Here is a 19,410-nt window from a genome sequence, read left to right as displayed (position 1 = left end):
CCCAACTCGGAAACTTGTTAGGAGATAGTCACTTTCAAAACTAAAGTGTTAGTGTTTACTTCCATGTTACTACCTGGAAGGTAAAAATCTTTGGTCAGAATTAGAAATCTTTAACAACTAGTTACTTGTATATTGACAGTTTGTTTTCAGGTATAATCATTCTCCCTAAAAATTCGATTATAAAGTTGGTAGAAAGTTTCATGAAAATTGTGATGATCCTGGTATCATTCCTGGAAATGGATAACTTGCCTCTTGCTCTGACAAAGTTTAAACTTAAGAATTCTAACATTATGTTATTTTCCACTTTATTTCATTAGTAAGGACAAAATATATAGTTTTATTAAAAATGAAATAAATTTACTGCCTTAAACTACATTTGACAGAAAACTGAGTTCCTTCCGTAGAGTAAGCACTAAGAGCAACTGATGGTCCTGAGGAATTGATTCTTTACCATACAATGAGTTGAGATGCCTTTAACGGTATTCTTGAATTGAATATTTTCAAAAACTCCCACTTTGTAGACTTTATCATCATTGGTTTTTCCAGTGGAATTTATAGAAAGTTAGTAGAATGAAACATTCTCATTTTGTATAATGGAGAATACAATGCTGAGACTGTGTCTGAGAAACATGGCACTGGTAGGAAAAAGTAAAACAGTTAGTTATCTGCTCAGTAAGCTAAGTCATTTTAACTTGAAAATCATCACAATTTTCATGAAACCTTTCACCAACTTTATTTTTCCCCAACCTTAGTAAGATATAATTGACAAATAAAAATAAAAATATGTATACAAGTTTAAATATTTGTTTCCCTAGCCAAATTCCTCACTTTTTTGAAAGTTGACAGAATTTAATCTTGGATTATGTTCAATAACTAGCTTTTACCAATATTCAGTAGATTTTGGATAAGAATACATAATAGTTTATTCTTTAAAAAAGCAATTTTGTTATTTAGGAACTGTGTTTAGAAAGCATTTAAAATATCATTTATGTGAGAGTTTTCAAAGTTTTTCATCCTAAACCCTTTAACCAAAAAAAGGTTTATGTGAAGTTCAAAGTAAATAAAAGAGATCAAAGCACATCTGTTCTGGCTGAGGCTGGTTAAGACCTGTAAAACAATCTACTTTTGATATGATTTGGCTGTGTCCCCACCCAAATCTCATCTTGAATTGTAGCTCCCATAATTCCCACATGTTGTGGGAAGGACCTGGTGGGAGATAATTGAATCATAGGTGTGTTTTCCCTCATACTGTTCTCTTGGTAATGAATAAGTCTCGTGAGAGCTGATGGTTTATTAAGAGGCTTCCCCTTTCACTTGGCTCTCATTCTCTCTCTTGCCTGCCACCATGTAAGATGTACCTTTGCCTTCCTCCATGATTGTGAGGCCTCCCCAGCCACATGGAACTCTGAGTCAATTAAACTTCTTTTTCCTTATAAATTACTTTGTCTCAGGTATGTCTTTATCAGGTATGTCTTAATCAGTTTGTTTGAAAACAAATACAACTTGTTTCCTCTGTTCCATTTACCCATCTTCTGAAGTGGAATGCAAAGAAGCTTTACCCTCAACTGCTGGAAAACCATAGTTCTCTATTAATACAAACTATTTGTAGGCTTAAATCATCCACTATTTGTGCCTTACTCACCTGTTGCTTGCAATAGTATACACCTAATTTGAAGTTGCCTATAAGTCTCTACAAAAAATGGTACATAGATGTTGGTATATCAGAAAGCCATTCTCCTAATTGATCTATGTGTTCAACTTTCTGGAATCCATATATGATCAGGATCCTCTGATTATTCCTGATCATTGAGACCAACCAGGAAAGTATTAAATTATCATTCTTTGTTTTGTTTTTCAGCAATGAGCTCATCAGCAGGGGAGTCAACTGTCCAAGCAAGTAAGTTGAGTTAGCTGATATAAACAAGTTCAATTTCCACATCAGAAAGGACATCTTCAAATATTTGCTCATACTTGCCTATCTGTGCTCTAAATTTTCTTTGAGTCATAATAACTGTTTGTACAATGGATTTATATTTTTTTCTAACTCTAGGACTAATCTTTTAGTCATGTTCAAGAAAGAATTTTCCATGATAACCTTCTGGGGCAATTTGAAGAAAGTATATATTTCTGATTGGGAATACTGGATTTGTTTTTCTAATTTTTAAAAATGCATAAAATGTACTTTCTGCTACAAAATAAAATAATGAGAAAGTAATTCATGGGGAGGACGTAAAACCCATTGTTTGTGATTGATAAATTGTCTATGAAATATGCTGAGGTAGGGAGTTCAAGACCAGCCTGACCAACACGGTGAAACCCCGTCTCTACTAAAAATACAAAAATTACCTAGGCATGGTGGTGGGCACCTGTAATCCCAGCTACTCAGGAGGCTGAGGCAGGACAATCACTTGAACCCAGAAGGCGGAGGTTGCAGTGAGCCAAGATCATACCACCATATTCTCTCCTGGGCAACAGAGCAAGACTCTGTCTCAAAATAAAAAAAAATAAAAATAAAAAATATGCTTAATATATTTATCTTCATAGCTAACAGTGGCTATGAAGATAAATCACTTGAAATCACTGTGGCCTACGTTTTGAAAGATTTTACAAAAGCGGTGACGAATTTTAGCAGTGATGTTCATGCATTTGCCTCTGTATCTTGCAAACACCCTAAGTATTATTATTCATGTGTTTATTCATTCAAAAATATCTTTTAACATCTACAAAGTGCCAGAAATTAGATCAGGAGCTGGTGATACTACTATGAATAAAACATGATCCCTGCCCTAAAATTAGAGTTCCAAAATAGAGAAAGAGAAGTATCAAAATAGTGTGATAAATGCTTGACAGAGCAAGTGCACAGTGCTATGAGAGTCAATTGAAGAGTTAGCTAACCTGGTCTCACCGAGTAAGAAGGTGAACCCTGAAATGAGAGAGAGAAGAGGCCATGAATCCAGTGACAGGTGGGGTGAGTGTCCTTCGCAGGAGGAGTAATATACAAAAATGTCTTCAGACAAGTGAGACTGGGGTCATTTCTTGTAATTACAAGATGGTTCTTATAACTTGATGATCTCATTTTTTTCAGGTTGTGGTAAACGAGTTGTTCCATTAAAAGTCAACAGAATAGCAACTGGAGATATTGCACCCAAGGCAGCCTGGCCTTGGCAAGCTTCTCTTCAGTATGATAACATCCATCAGTGTGGGGCCACCTTGATTAGTAATACATGGCTTGTCACTGCAGCACACTGCTTTCAGAAGTAAGTAATTGACCTTAAGTTAGAACTCACTTCTGCTAAAAAGCCCTGAGTTTTGTCACATTCTTGGTAAAAATTAATGTCCCAAATATTAATGAAGTAAAATAAGAAAAAGCTATTTCAGGATCTTTTCTAAAATAATGTTACGCTTGCGTACTTAATCGGAAAATTTGATGGGAATAAAGGAAATAACAGTCATTATTCTAGTATTTCTCAATCAGTTCCCCCAAAGTTTTTAATAAGGAAACTGTAAGGGATCAGAACATTTTTGTGACAACCTAACACAAAATATTCACTAATAACATGTGACATTAATCGTTTGTCAAACAATACTCTCCACTTAATACTAATGTCTGTTTCTGCCAAACTTGGGGCAGTCTCATGCTGATCATAAATAATCAAACTAATTCCAAAGTAAAATGGAAATTTTCAGTAAGTACAGGAAGTTGGTAACGTGATGGAGAACCACAGATCAAATTTAAGGCATTGACATCTGAGGATCTGTGGGATTAGAACAGCTTACAACTGAAATGAGAAATTGCTAGCATGATAAAGACAGACACTTCAAAAGAGATTCCTGGGAGTATCAAAGGATTCAGAGAGGGCCTTGGGCTACTCAATAAGGCCTTCGTATAATAAGACAAAAGCTGAAGTAAAGAATAGCAAATTGTGCTCTCATAAATTGCTTTCAAATGCATACATTTTATTAAATACATGATAAAATTACTTTTTAAATAACTTTTACTTTTCAAGATTATAACCAGTTATTTTTTACATTTAAAATTTTAGAATTTTTTCTGAGTAGATTAACTGTATCACCTTTCTTCTTCATTACCAATTATAAAACTTCATTTCACAGCACCAACTTCCAGATGTCCTATGTTTTGCTTCTTATTCTCTCAACATTCCAGACTTTGTCAGTGTCTCACTTAAAATATGCTTCCAATAACTAAATACACCAAGACAGATGTGTGACTATTGTCAGACATGACGAAATAAAGCAAGAAGACTTCTGAAAAATACAAATAATATAAATTCGTGGGAGACAGTGTTCTGTAAAGGAAGAGCAGAAAGAGAGGCAGGCAGACATATGATGTGAATAAAATAGTTTAACCTATCGAGACTTTATTTTCCTTAAGTAAAAACACTGCCTTCATTAGATGATCTTTCATTGCTACTAAATGATTTTTCTGATTTCTGCATATACCCCAATCCACCCATTGTTCAAGCCCACAAGCTAGAAGTCAACCACATTTGATCATCTCTCAAAGGACGATGCAGTCATCTGATAGTCTTTACCACATCCATTCTTGACCTTCAACAATCCACTCACCAGAAAAAACCAAGGTGATTTTTAAAAATGTACATGAGACTACACCACCCTCTGTCTTAATTATCCAGTGGATTCCTGTATCACTTGAATAAACTTTAAGCACTTTACCATTACCATACAACATTGCAAAATCTAGTCCCTGTTTACCTCCCCAAGCTCACCCCTAACCATTCTTTCCCTTGTGCTGTGACTGCAGTCCAGCTGGCCCAAAACCTTGTGTTTTTTGCCTGGAAACTTGTTTCCCTCATCGCCTTACACTGATCCTCCTTTACTATGTCTTAGTCCAAATGCATTCTTAAGATAGTCATAATGACCCATTAGTACCCTCTCCTGTTACCCTATTTTATTTTGTCCATAGCCTTTATCACTGTTTAGTTAGTTATCTACTTGTTTGTTGCTTTGATTCTTTTCCTTCTCTGGAATCTTATACTCCTGTGAGCAGGCACCTTATGTCTTGTTCATCACTTTATCCTCAGCAGTTCAGATAAGGCTCAGCACATAGATTCTCAGTAAATACTTGTTGAAGTGATAAAGGAATAATATTTTATGTGCATTACAGTTCTAAAATTCAATAGTTTTATATTAAATGTCAGTTCTAATATGCTGTTTATATATATTTTATCTTTCAATATATTAGCAATAGACTATATGTAAATGATCAAAGAAAACTATAGCTTCAGCCAAGTATTCTCAGGATCATATTTGTCTTATATTAGCCTAAATGCAATTAATGTAGTTCATATACTTTGGGCAGCTTATATATATTCTGTTCATTTCTAACCTTTTCCAGGTATAAAAATCCATATCAATGGACTGTTAGTTTTGGAACAAAAATTAACCCTCCCTTAACAAAAAGAAATGTCAAAAGATTTATTATCCATGAGAAGTACCGCTCCGCAGCAAGAGAGTACGACATTGCTGTTGTGCAGATCTCTTCCAGAGTCACCTTTTCGGATGACATACGCCGGATTTGTTTGCCAGAAGCCTCTGCATACTTCCAACCAAATTTGACTGTCTATATCACAGGATTTGGAGCACTTTACTATGGTGGTGGGTATCGCAGGATAGCTTACAGAGCACTAAGCCCTGTCTAGGGCAATGTGATTTCATCCTCATCAATATTATCTTGACAGCCATTTCCACACGGTATGGTTGGATTAGTTAGGGTTCTTATTTTGCAAGTGAAAGAAATTCTATTCAGATTATCCAATGCAGAATAAAACACAAAGAAACAAAAAACTTCAACAAATTTGGCTCAAGTAGTAAACCAAAAAAATGTAGTAAGTTTCACTTCAGACACAGGAGTTCATATGATGTCATCTGGCTCTGCATCTTCTGAATCTGAATTTTTTGGCCCTGCTTTTCTCTATGTTGGCTTCCTTCAGAAGGATGCTAGCTTCACCTAGTGTCAGAGGTGGCTAACAACACCTCAACCCTTACATCATCCTCAACCAAGAAAAAATACATAGAAAGTAACATTTATTTCTTTTCTTTGCCAGAATTTACATTAATTTCTATTGTTCCAGTTTGTGTCTAGGAGTACTCAGATTGACTGGCTACTCAAATACTCTTTATGCCTATGTAGCAAAATTTGCTTCTAAAGAGGCTAATTTAAGTGTGATGGTGAATAAGAATAGTGTAGAGATAAATTGTCAAATTATTTGCCCTCTATGAAAGGATTCAACTTGATATACAAACTTAGTCTTGTAAGAAATAATAATAATGGCTGGGTGTGGTGGCTCACGCCTGTAATCCCAGCACTTTGGGAGGCCGAGGCGGGCGGATCACAAGGTCATGAGTTCAAGACCAGCCTGGACAACATGGTGAAACCCCATCTCTACTAAAAATACAAAAATTAGCTGGGCATGGTGGCACATGCCTGTAATCCCAGCTACTCGGCAGGCTGAGGCAAGAGAATTGCTTAAACCGGGACCCTGAAGGCAGAGGTTGAAGTGAGACAAGATTGCACCACTGCACTCCAGCCTGGGCTACAGAGTGAGACTCCGTCTCAAAAAAAAAAAAAAAAAAGAAGAAGAAGAAAATTAAAAAAAGAAATGATAATGATTTAGCTATTGAACATTTAGGCATTCTTAGTGAAACATGCTCTAGATTCTACCATGTGATGCAGGTACATATGTATTACAATAGTTAGAGAGTTTCTTTAACCCTAGGCTTGAGAAAAAGGAAAAGGGCTTTCTGAGAATGTGTAAATCTATTTGCAGGACTCTATACAATTTATTTATATACAAAAAGTTATAAAGAATAAGCTTTAGATTCTCAGTCTTCCTTTAATGAACTAGGAATAACCTTTCACTCACTTAGGCATGAATAGGTTTTTAGGGTCTCTAGATTTTCTTCGTCCTATGTGGTTTTGTTTCATCTTATACAGACTGAGGCATGCATTTCTTTCTTTAAGGTCATATTACCAATCACAGAAAATGTTACCTATAGTTTATTAATTCCAGTAGATTAGTGCTGCTATACGCCTGACACCTCCCTAGGTCTGCACTCTCTTGGATGGATTTTCTCTGAAGATAGGACTTGCATTCTTTGCTTCATAATAATGGGAAAGACATCACAAATCCTTCTTGTCTTGGTGGGAAAAAATCATTTTCTTTCAGGAGTTTGAGGTTGGTACAGAAACATACCTGTCATAATGCTTTGTGAGTGGCAACAGAATCTGACACTTACAGAGCACTCCATTCAATCTATTAAATAGATTAAATTAACCTATTATTCTTAATCTATTAAGTACATTAATAGATTAAAAGTACCTCTCAGTCACCTACCAAAAGAGGTCATTTTTAGGTCCATAAAGAAAACGCTAACAAGCTCTTAAAAACTGAAATTGTACAAAGTATATTCTCTGATCATTATGGAATCTAACTAGACATCAGTAACAGAAAGATAACATAAAAATCCCAAATCCTTAGAAATTAAATAACATAGGTAAATAAAGAGAAAACCTCAAAAAAATTGTAAAAACACATAAAACTGAATGAAAACAAAAATATATAAATATATGCTAGATGCAGCTAAAATAGTGTACAAGAGAAATTCATAGAACACGCATATTATAAGAAAATATCTCAAGTCAATAATTAAGTTTTCACTTCAAAAAACTAGAAAAAGAGAAAAATAAACCTAAAACAAACATAAGGAAGAAAATAGTAAGGATAATAGAAATCATTAAAATTAAAAATAAGAAACAATAGAGAAAATTAATAAACAAAAAAGTTGATTACTAAATAAAATCAATATTTTGCAAGAAATGTCATTAAGCATTACTACAGAAGATGAGGTGTAGTTTAGGGATGTCCAGAATTTATGGGCTATGCTTTTCATAACTTGGAATACATTTTACCAACTAGTTTGCTGAAAAAGTGGATATGCTTGTAAGTTAGCTGCTTACAATATGTAGATTGTCAGTTTCACCTTACTCTTTTCAGCATTGGACATGAATTTTTTAAATTGATAACATAGTAGGCAGTGTGTGTGTGTGTGTGTGTGTGTGTGTGTGTGTGTGTATCTATATATGTATAAACCAATTATATTCAAAGAACAGAATAATTCAAATAATCGTTTAGCATATTTCTGAGTTTCACACTTAAATCTTCTGAGCGCTTAAAAAAATCTGTTTACAAACATATCTTCAAAAATAAATATTGGATATGGTCTACTAAAGAAATTGGTGTTCATGTTAGGGATTTTTCAAATGTACTTATTTTTTTTTAAGTTGCTGTATAAAATAGCATTACTCACCATGTACAACATGATGTTTTGAAGTATAGTATATATACATTGTGAATGTTACATCTAGCTAATTAACAAATGTCTTATATTACACAATTATCATTTTTGTGGCAAGAACACTTAACATCTACTCTCTTAGCATTTTTCAGGCATCATCAGGAGGTTACCAGAAGCTGGAAGTCTTTACAGGGGGAGGGACTGGGGAGATGCCAGCCAACAAATTCATATTTGCAGTTAGATAGGAGGAATAAGTTCAAAAGATCTATTATACATCATAGGAACTATAGCTGATGATATATTGTATTCTTGTGTTAGTTTTTCTTATCGTGTAACAAATTACCACAAACAATTTAGAACAGCACTCATTTATTTTTATCTCACTGTTTTTATGAGTCAGAAGTTCAGACACAGCTTAGTTGGGTCCTCGCCTGAAGGTCTTACCAAATTGTAATCAAAATGTCAGCTGGGGTTGTGGTCACATCTGTGGCTCCTTTGAGGGTTTCCTGAAGGTTTGTTGGCAGAATTCCATTACTTGCAGCTGTAGAACTCATGACAGCTTGCTGCTTTAACTCTTTAGGAAAACACCTCCGAACTCCAGGAAGGCTCATCCTTTTTGAAATGGCTCAGCTGATTAGGTCAGCCCCACCTTTGATAATCTCCTTTTGATTAATTCAAAGTCAAACTCATTAGAGGTCTTAATTACATCTGTAAAATTCCCTCACCTTTGCCCTATAACATAATGTAATCATGAGAATCGCATCCATCATATCTGCAAATCCTGCTCATACTTGGGAAGAGAGGAATCACACAGGAATCTTGGGGACCATCCTGGAATTCTGCCAACCATGGGGTCATGGTTTTAAAACCAATATATGGTTTGGTATAAAGAATCCCTGAATGCTTGTGCTATTTTTAGTTTTCTATGTAGTCTGCCATAATACTAGTTTCTAAAACTTGGAATGTAGCTTACAGTCTGCAGCTACCAACTTGTAATACATTAGAAGTGAAATCATTTATATTTAATTCATTTTATATATATGTATGATATATAACATATTTCACATATTTTTATATACGTGAAAGCTCATCATAAACTTTAAATAATAAACGTGCATAGTATTATAGGCATTTTATCAAGCCAATGGAGAAAACTATCCAGGCATGAAAAGTTTCTGAGAACAATCTGGAACCCACAAATATAAGCTTTACAAAAGATGGAATGCCTTCCTGAAATATATAAGCTGATTATTTTTAAGGTTAGCTTTTTTCAGAAAAAGAAACCAAATGGCTTTCTTGCTTTGAGAAGTCTTTATAAATATGTGATTGGACAATAATTATCACTGGATGTTCCAGATTTAACCAGAAATTCTTTTCTCTGGAAACTGCTTATATTAACCCCATTCCATATTGACAATTTTACTATGAAAAAAAAATTAGGAAAAATCTGCTCACTTCACTTTGGCCGCAGATGCTGATTGTAAATATTAAAATAACTTTATTTTTTCTTAAGGGCAATCCCAAAATGATCTTCGAGAAGCCAAAGTGAAAATCATAGGTGATGATGTCTGTAAGCAACCACAGGTGTATGGCAATGATATAAAACCTGGAATGTTCTGTGCTGGATACATGGAAGGAATTTATGATGCCTGCAGGGTAGGTTGGAGTGGAGGATTTTTTATATTATTAACGTAAAAATTTTTATTTGGCTCAGAAAATAATATATGTTATTTACATAAGGACAAAATATAGACAACATGTCAGCTCAGAAAAGTTACAAATGCAAATTTCACAACACAAAATATTTTTAAATGTTTTCTTAAGATAAATGAAATAAGAGTTTCTCTGATGCTATCAAACAAATAAAACCAGAATTTCTTAACCTGGAATCCAAAGACTAATAAAGCAGTTTATTTTCTCAAGGTGCTCACATTCAAGAAAGAAAATAGTCATAAATGAAAAAGTATAAAGTGATGTTATAAATACTATAATGAAAAGCAAATATTTTTCTTGAAGGAAACATTTTTGGAGTATCAGAGAGATGAGATGTAAATAAGGCCTGAGGAATAAATAATACTTATCCAATTTCAGAATAAGAAAATAATGTTATCGGAAAGAAAAAAAAATAGCCAAAATTATGAAGGTATGAAATTACAACTCATATCTGAGAGAACTCCAAGTAATCTGTCAGGTCTCAGCATGAGGAGAATAAGAGGAGAAACAAGTTCATAACCGTGAGAAGGTAGATTAGGCCGTGATGTGAATCCATGGGCCCTCTCCAGTGGCTTCCTCTGCCTTCTAACATGTATCTTTTCCAATGAAGGTTTGAATGTGTTTCTTCCTGGAGACACTTGCTATTTAATATGAGATTCTTTAAAACTCCAAGGAGGCCACTCTATGTGGAAATGATGGAATGCTATTGACGTCAGGTGGTAGAAAGCCCTGTCTATAACCTATCCCACATGGGCAGCCTCTATCAGAAAAAGAGCAGGGAGCTATGTAGCATAGAGGCTGGGCAATGTAGCTATGTAGCTGGATCTGGTCCATAGCTAGTTGCAGTTGCTGAGAATGTGTAGAGGGGCAGCCAGAATTTGGGGACTCCAACAAAAGGTCCATACCAAGGGAAACAGGTGGAAGGTGGCAACAGGAGCCTTGGAGCAGACAGGACAGGGGAATTCAGGTGAACTCTGACATTACTGAAAAGGCTTAGGAGGTATTGGTGGTCATAGAAAGGTTTCACTGGATTGGGGAGCAGAGGTAAGCCTTCACTAACTGTGCAAAGTAAGTGATAAAACAAAGCTCTAGTCATAGAAAAATAGGGGAAGTTATCAGGGCAGCAATTCAGGCACAAGGATCTGAGACAGGAATTCAGTGATTGTAATTGGGGAACATGCTGAGGGGCTTAGTCTGATAAAACAGAAGTGCAAGCACCACCATCAGCTTGCCTTTCTCCAGTTTACCAAATATTGATATATAACTTCATAAATCCCACCCTGCCTATGCATGAGTGATCCTAAAGCCTGCTTTGTGGGGAAAGGAGCGAGAAAGAACCCCTAGTTTTTCAACCAGAGGTCTAGCCAGGTAAGACCTAAACACAACTGAGAAAAGGATCAGAATTGCTTATAGGAAAGCTGTAAATGAAAGACTTTGACAGTTTGATCCAGGCTGGTGATTCTGCTGTTATTTCCAGTTCAGTTAAGCGTTTACAAAAGGATCCTTAGTTGTAGTTACCAAGGCAGCTGCTACACTCACTAGAGAACTCTGTCAAGACGACACTAAAAATCATTTCAGAAAATGATAGGTGGATGTTGGCAACATTTTTCTGAAGGACGTATAATTTAAAATCAGGTAGTTGGGAACCTTCTGTATAGGAAAATTAGTCAAGAACTGTCTCTGGTCATTTTTCCATTTATTCTAACTCTCTTCATTTACTCATTAAGAAAAATATGTTTAAGTGCCCTGCTCTGTACCATACACTGTACATATACTGAAGGTAGTCTCACAGGCAAAAACCATCATGGAACCTGCTTTCAGGGAAACTACTGTCTAGTGGACCAGATATGAATGAATCAATCAAAAAATTATGCCAATAAGAAAGAAAACTTGGAAGGAGAAGGTCATGTTTCTATGAGTATATTTGTAAGAAATGAATAAAACTAGCTACAGTGGTGAAGCTAAGTGGTGAATGGAGAGAGCTAGTATCTAGGAGAGGAGTAGGAGCTAACTAGGAAGATTGCAAATGATGATGGGGCAGGGTGAATTCTAGGAACTGAAACATCACATGGTGGAACACAGAAAACACACAACCCAGTGGTACAGGAAGAGGTAGAAGAGTTTGTTTGAAGCCAGACTCTGCAGGGCCTTGTGATCCACATTGTTTTTCCCTGTTTTGTAAGGACAATGGAAAGCCACTAAAAAATTTTAATCGAGAGATTTATATTAAATTAGTTAATATGTGTAAAGCTACCCAAACACTACCTGGGTTATTGTGAGTACTATTTCGACGTTTTTTTAATTAAAAGAGTGGAATAATCAAATTTGAATATTGTGAAACTTGTTCTGGTCACAGTAAGGAAAAAATCTGGAGAAGGGTAATTGAGGATCAGTAAACAGGTATTGCAAAAATTTAGGTGATATATGTTAGTTTGAACTAATAAGGTAACATGAAGACAACGATATTTAGAGGTAACAGGGGCAAATGAAGTAATGGATTTCACATGGTTGGATAGAAGGGATGAGGCAAAGAATGACCTATAAATTCATGGCTAAAAAATGAAAATAAACTTCCAGCTTGAATGGCTGCAAGAATTGTGTCAATAATGAGTTAGGAAGGAGCAACAAAGGTCCGGATCTAGAGAGACAACATGGGTCCAGCATCAGCCACGTGGTGTTGGAGGTGCTTTTGAGACATGCCAAGTAAGAAAGTGAGGACCTCTACCATGCCACTCCCCCAAGTTTTAGCTTAATTCTCTTTCTGTGTGTGAAATTTGTCTGTTACTGTATCCCCTGCCCTTTTGTGTTAGTAGCTGGCACTCAATTCACCTGGCACTCAATATGGCTTCTTGCTGCCTTTGTGCCCTGCCTCTTCAAATAGATAGTAAGGACCATGGAGGCTCCTTGCTAATTAACTTTTTCCTGGGTGATTGATTATTCAAGGAAAAGGAAATGAGAATTCATGAAAAGAAAGAGAGAAAGAAGAGGAAGAGTAATACTATTTGAACTATCATTTGTCTAAATTTACAATCTAAAAGTGCACTGCAGCTGGCCTGAAACGAAATCACTGGGGATGCTTGTTAAAAATACAGGTCTAGGATCCCACCCTAGGCTAACATAATCTTTAGAAGTAAGCATTAGAGATCTGCATTTAAGAACTTCCCTTCATAACTTTTATTCAGAATGAAATCTGAGAAACACTGATAAACTGATGTCAGTTATAAATACCAAGATGCTCATGGTAATGTAACTCTCTTTTCTCATCTACAGCTAACACAATGCCTTTTTAATATTCTGTATAGGATTTTGAATAATTCCACCTGTCTGTTTCCATATCCTTCATAGTGTATAGAATGTTTCTTGTTATATTTAATACATTCTATCTTAGTTGATCTTCATTTTGAGAGTTTTTTTTAAAAAACCCTATACTTTCCAACTTAAGGAAATGAAGGAAAGATCATTGTACTGGTTTTTTAAACTGATCTAATCCATATCACATCAACTAAAAAACCCTATTAAACAATACTCTGAAGGGAGGCAGAAGCCATACATAAATGTCAAGAAACCATGCTGCTATTAGATGACACTTAAAAAAAAGTCCATTTCATAGACCAAGTCCACGATAGCTTCAAAAAATGTTCATGTACAGTAGAGTAATCATGGATGTTCCCAATGAAAGCCCAAAGGAACATTTTAATGAATAAAGATTAAATTATGTTTGGCATTTTATTACTCTCAGGTGGGTTTTAATTTATCCTCATTTGGACACTAGACGAGAAGTTGGACTTCCTATTTTTTTTTCTCTAACCCACTGCATCCTTAGCTATGATTTTTTATTAGCCAGATTTTCTAAGTTTCTTCTTTATTCATCTTTAAAATGTATAGATTGAAATATCTAAACATGGAGATTTTACATTCAAATTCATCTATATTCTTCCCAAAAACCCATCAAAATGACAACAAAGGAAGACAAGGCCAGGTGTGGTGGCTCACACCTGTAATCCCAGCACTTTGGAAGAACAAGGATAGAGAATTGCTTGATCCCCAGGTCTTCAAGTCTAGCCTGGACAACAAAATGAGACCCAATCTCCACAAAATTTAAAAATTAGCTGGGCATGATGGGGCATGCCTGTAGTCCCAGCTACTCAGAAGGCTGAGGTGGGAGAATTGCTGGAGCCCAAGAGTTTGAGACTACAGTGAGCTATGATTATGCCAGTACACTCCAGCCTGGGAGACAAAGAGCGCCCCCTCCCAAAAAAAAAAAACAAAAAAATCCCACAATAATCATTTTGAAAAATTATTTGGCATTATATTCAAAACATAATTTTCTATGTATCTACAAATTATACTTTAAAAAAAAGCTATCGACCAATAAAATCCAAAAGAGAAAAAATGGAAAAGTTCCAACAAAATTTTGAAAGCGAAAGAGAAGATGGAGGAGATTTAACTGATTTAGTAAAAAAGAAGTTAAAACATAAATGTCTTAGGTGGAGAGAGGAGTGGAATACCATTTTAAGTAAGACCAATATTTTGGGAGAGCATCTAAAGCTGAAGTTTGGGGTCAGACATGAGCTAGAAAATGGGTGTGCAAATGTTTAAAGACTTCAGAGAGAGTACTTGGAATTCCCCATTTCTTCCTATCCTGAATAACCAGTCTAATCCATATCACATCTCATACTTTCCCCACCTCTACACCTCTTTCCAAATATATGAACTCCAGAGATGAGAAGTTTGTACTCTGGACACTAAACATAGTAGAAAGCAGAGGGGGCCTGAAAAGGTGGGATTATGTGAAAGCAGGCCTCAACCTCTTCTCATGCTTTCTCTCAAAATGTTGCAGGAAGATGTACACAATCTTTCCAACTTTCTCCCAGTGAAAGAGATTGCAGGATTCTTCTTTAGAGAAGCCCACTGTCTAGATTAAAAAAAAAAATACCTCCACATACTGATATTTGAGAGGCCCCTACCAGAATAAAGAGTATCAGTCGAGAAGCCCTCCTACATGTCTTAGTTCATTTTGTGCTGCTGTAACAGAATGCCCAAAACTAAGTTCATATAAGGAACAGAGATGTATTTGCAGTTCTAGAAGCTGGAAAATCCAAGCCTGAGGGCCCCACAACTGGTCTTCTTGCTTTATCATCCCATGCAGAAAGGTGGAAGGGCAAAGAGAGCACACAAGATGGATGGAGGGAGAGAAGGCCAAACTCATTCTTCTATCAGGAACTTACTCCTGTGATAACAAACTCACCTCTCTATGATAATAATATTAATTCACTCCTGAGAGCAGAGCCCTCATGACCTAATCACCTCTTCTTGGGTCCCACCTCTCAACACTGTTGCATTGGGGATTAAGTTTCCCCAACACATAAACTCTTGGGTACACATTCAAATCATAGTACCACCCATCATAAAAGCACAGAGCTTCCAATCTGGTTTCTAGCAAAATGTCCTAGAACCAAACAGTAAGAATCATCTCTGGAAATGTAGCAATAATATAATTATAATTTTAAAAATCCAGTGGAAGGATTGGAAGACAAAATCAAGACAATCTCTCAGAAAGAACAAAAAAGACAAAGAGGAGAAAAATAACAGGAAAAAATAAGAAAAATGTAGGATAAGCTCAGGAAGTCCAACATCAAATGAATAGGAGTTCTTAAAACATAAAACATGAGTGTACAATATCAAAAAAATAGTAAGGAATGCTCCTTGTTCTGAAGCTTACATGCATCCTATCGAAGAAAAGGTCCAAGTAGTGCCAGGCACAGTAAATGAAGTGATTCTTTCCAAGACATGCCATCATAACGGGTCAGAAGCCAAGGATAAGGAAAATGATCTTAACACTTTGAAGAAAGAAGCATCATAACTATGTAGAAGTCCTCCACAGTAACTCTAGAAGGTAGAAGACGGTGGAAAATGTATTCAAATTTCAAAGGGATTATTATTTCAACCTAGGTTCCTGCTCATGCTAATTAAATATCCATTGTGAGGGTGGAATTAAGAATTTTAGACAATCAATGACTCAAAAAAGTATTTATGATACCCTCTTTCTTTATCATTATTATTATTTGTTTTTTTATTTTACTTTAAGTTCTGGGGTACATGTGCAGATCATGCAGAATTGTTACATAGGTATATACATGCCATGGTGGTTTGCTACATCCATCCCCCCCATCATCTACATTAGTTATGTCTCTTAATGTTATCTTTCCCCAATTCCCCCAGCCCCTGCTATCCCTCCCCTAGCCTCCCAACCCCCACAACAGGCCCTGGTGTGTGATGTTCCCCTTCCTGTATCCGTGTGTTCTCATTGTTCAACACCCACTTATGAGTGAGAACATGTCATGTTTGGTTTTCTGTTCTTGTGTCAGTTTACTGAGAATGATAGTATCCAGCTTCATCCATGTCCCTGCAAAGGACATGAACTCATCCTTTTTATGGCTGCACAGTATTCCATGGTGTATATTTGCCACATTTTCTTTATCTAGTCTGTTATTGATGGGCATTTGGGTTGGTTCCAAGTCTTTGCTATTGTAAACTGTGCCACAATGGTGAACATAGGGTATATACCCAGTAATGAGATTGCTGGGTCAAATGGTATTTCTATTTCTAAATCCTTGAGGAATCGCCACACTGTCTTTCACAATGGTTGAACTAATTTACACTCCCACCAACAGTGTAAAAGCCTTCTTATTTCCCCACATCCTCTGATACTGTCTTTCTTAAGAAACTACTTGAGAGGCCACCTTAGCAAAATGAGGGAATAAGTCAAGAAAGTGGAAGACATAAGACCTGAAATTGTGAATCCAACACTAAAAAGTGGTGTCAGATAAACCCAGCACCATAGGTCTGCACCAGGCTTAAAGTAACCAGCCCAAATTTGAGCAGAAGAAATTTTAAAAAGTACGTGTGTGTGTGTGTGTGTGTGTGTGTGTGTGTGAATATGTGAATATGGTGGAACATCTTCAGAGGAAGCAAAAGAACTAACAAGCTATCTGATGTCCTTGAACGTTAGTAAACATTATTGTGAGATGTTTGTAGATCTTTTGGAACATTCAACATTTACTAGGTATATAGAATACTAGCTACATTTTTTAAAAAAAAGAGTTATTAATTCTAAGAAAGCCAAAAAATTTCTGTGATCCAAATATGCTACTTGACATTTCAGTTAATACAATTTACAAACTCCATTAAACATAGACTAATTTAACCAAAAATAGAGATGCTATAATGTAAAGATGTGGTATGGAAAAGCTGCAAAGAGGTTGTAAAACAACTAAATCCCTAACTACACAAGAGAAAATCAATATTTACTAAGTCTAGACACTGCAATTTGAGTATAATAATCTACTGATAAGAAGTTAGATGCCATAAGAGATTATTAAACAATCATGAAGTGGCTACATCCTGGAGAACAGCCTGCGTGAGGAAACGTGGGACATAATTCCTTTTCAAGCCACTTCATGTTCTTTCATTTTTGTCATTTTTAACTAAGCGCTATTTACTCTAACGAAATAAACTTAAATTTTTAAATGTGAAAGTTAAACCTTAAGACTCTTCGTAGTTTTAAAATCCATGTCTCAATTAAGTACTCTGTGTTGATAGTCTATACATGTATTGTCTAGTAACAAAATATGTGATTCATCAAAATATCTTAAAAGAGCTTTATCTTAATGAGCTTTATGTTTAGCTAATTTACTTTCTGTTTTCTCACCTTTTTACTTTTAGGGTGATTCTGGGGGACCTTTAGTCACAAGAGATCTGAGAGATACCTGGTATCTTATTGGAATTGTGAGCTGGGGAGATAACTGTGGTCAAAAGGACAAGCCTGGAGTCTACACCCAAGTGACTTATTATCGAAACTGGATTGCTTCAAAAACAGGCCTCTAATTCACCATAAAAGTTAAAACAAGGAGAGCTGTATGCAGGTCATATATGCATGAGAATCCAACTATTTAGTGGGTGTAGTACAACAATGTGATATTAAATTACTGGATCTGGCAACATGAAACACAACATAACTTATTTAGAATCACTTTAATCAACCAATAATCCTTAGACAATTTATAAGGAACTTTTATTTGTAAAGTAATGGATCTGTTTAGCCTGGTTTGAAAAATACAGTAGAGATACTTAGCTCTTTAAATCACAAATGTTGAAGCACAAATGAGACTCAATACAAATTTTTGAAGATAGTTCATGAGATTTTTAGAATGTCTTTGTCAAGGGTCTCCTTTTAACTGAGAAACTTTTTGAACTGACAAAGAGTTCAAGAAACCCTTGCATAATTCCCTACATTTCTCTAGACCTCACAAATGCTTTTTTTCCCCTTATTCAATCAGATTTTCCAAAGCACTTTTCCATCATAAGAAATGAATTTTCTACTTCTAAACCCATTTGAGGAATACCAATAAAAGAAAGTCATATGTAGGAAATGAAGTCTGATTGTAAAACAAGCCAGAGATTTTCTAACCTTTTTTTAGTTATAAAACCTCTAATTTTTGGTGACTTTTCTATACATACATGCACACACACACACACACACACACACACACATAGATTTCCTATCCTACAGATATAACCAGAAAAATCCTGATTAATACAGAATATGCATAGTGATTAATTAATCAAAACTATGTATTTGTTAAAAATTTGGGGGAAGGTGATGGTAATTTCATGAGTAGTGTCAAAACACACTCAATGAATTAGCCATTTCATTGATGCACTTATATATTTTGACCACAAGGGGAAAATTTTGTACATTATTATTGTATGATTAAATATCTGAAAAAAATGGATAATTTACTAATACTTTAAAAAAAAACAAAGAACATTGCCTTCCTCTGTAGCAAGAAAAAAATTATGCCCTTGCATTTCTACAGCCAAATAGCTTACAAAGCTTATGGCAATGTCCCAACTATTGCAACCATAAAACCCTAGTTTTTGAAAAATTTGAAAATAAACATAAATTTTGAGCACCTACTGCGTATAACACATGAACAAAGTGGTCCAAAAGAGAAAACATACTCCATAAACAATGTGTCTTATGAAGTAATTAGAAGAGTAACGCTCATGTATTTTGTAATACAATTAAATTAAGGTTTTGTGGAAGCATCTATTCTGCTTCCACAGAATGTGGAATGCCTGTGAAACATTATGGTCTGCAGGCTGGGGAGTCATTTACTCATGTAGTCCAAATATAAGACAAATCATTGGAACAATGAACTTACTTTATAATAATTTCCCTCATGCTCTATTGAAAGGCATGAAAATAATCCTAAAATATCTAAAAGAGATATGCAGTTCATTCATAAAACATTTGATTCATAATTTAGACTCATAGAATTTTAGAGCTTAGAAGAG

At 35.4% G+C, this 19,410-nt stretch overlaps 1 protein-coding gene across 1 annotated transcript in view; it reads left to right on the top strand.

The window, feature by feature from the left end:
- TMPRSS11A (transmembrane serine protease 11A) overlaps positions 1 to 17,780 on the top strand; it is a 34,682-nt gene extending 16,902 nt beyond the window's left edge. Inside the window, exons 5-9 of the mRNA XM_074395707.1 lie at positions 1,859 to 1,897; positions 3,086 to 3,257; positions 5,378 to 5,637; positions 9,851 to 9,997; positions 17,776 to 17,780. Coding sequence (XP_074251808.1) covers positions 1,859 to 1,897; positions 3,086 to 3,257; positions 5,378 to 5,637; positions 9,851 to 9,997; positions 17,776 to 17,780 — 623 coding nt within the window. The remainder of the gene's footprint in view (positions 1 to 1,858; positions 1,898 to 3,085; positions 3,258 to 5,377; positions 5,638 to 9,850; positions 9,998 to 17,775) is intronic.
- Positions 17,781 to 19,410: the final 1,630 nt, after the last annotated feature.

Source organism: Saimiri boliviensis, chromosome 3 (genome assembly GCF_048565385.1).
Source record: "Saimiri boliviensis isolate mSaiBol1 chromosome 3, mSaiBol1.pri, whole genome shotgun sequence".
Taxonomy (NCBI): Eukaryota; Metazoa; Chordata; class Mammalia; order Primates; family Cebidae; genus Saimiri; species Saimiri boliviensis.
Note: the sequence above shows the minus strand (reverse complement) of the source record. Positions and strands in the feature narration are given on the sequence as shown.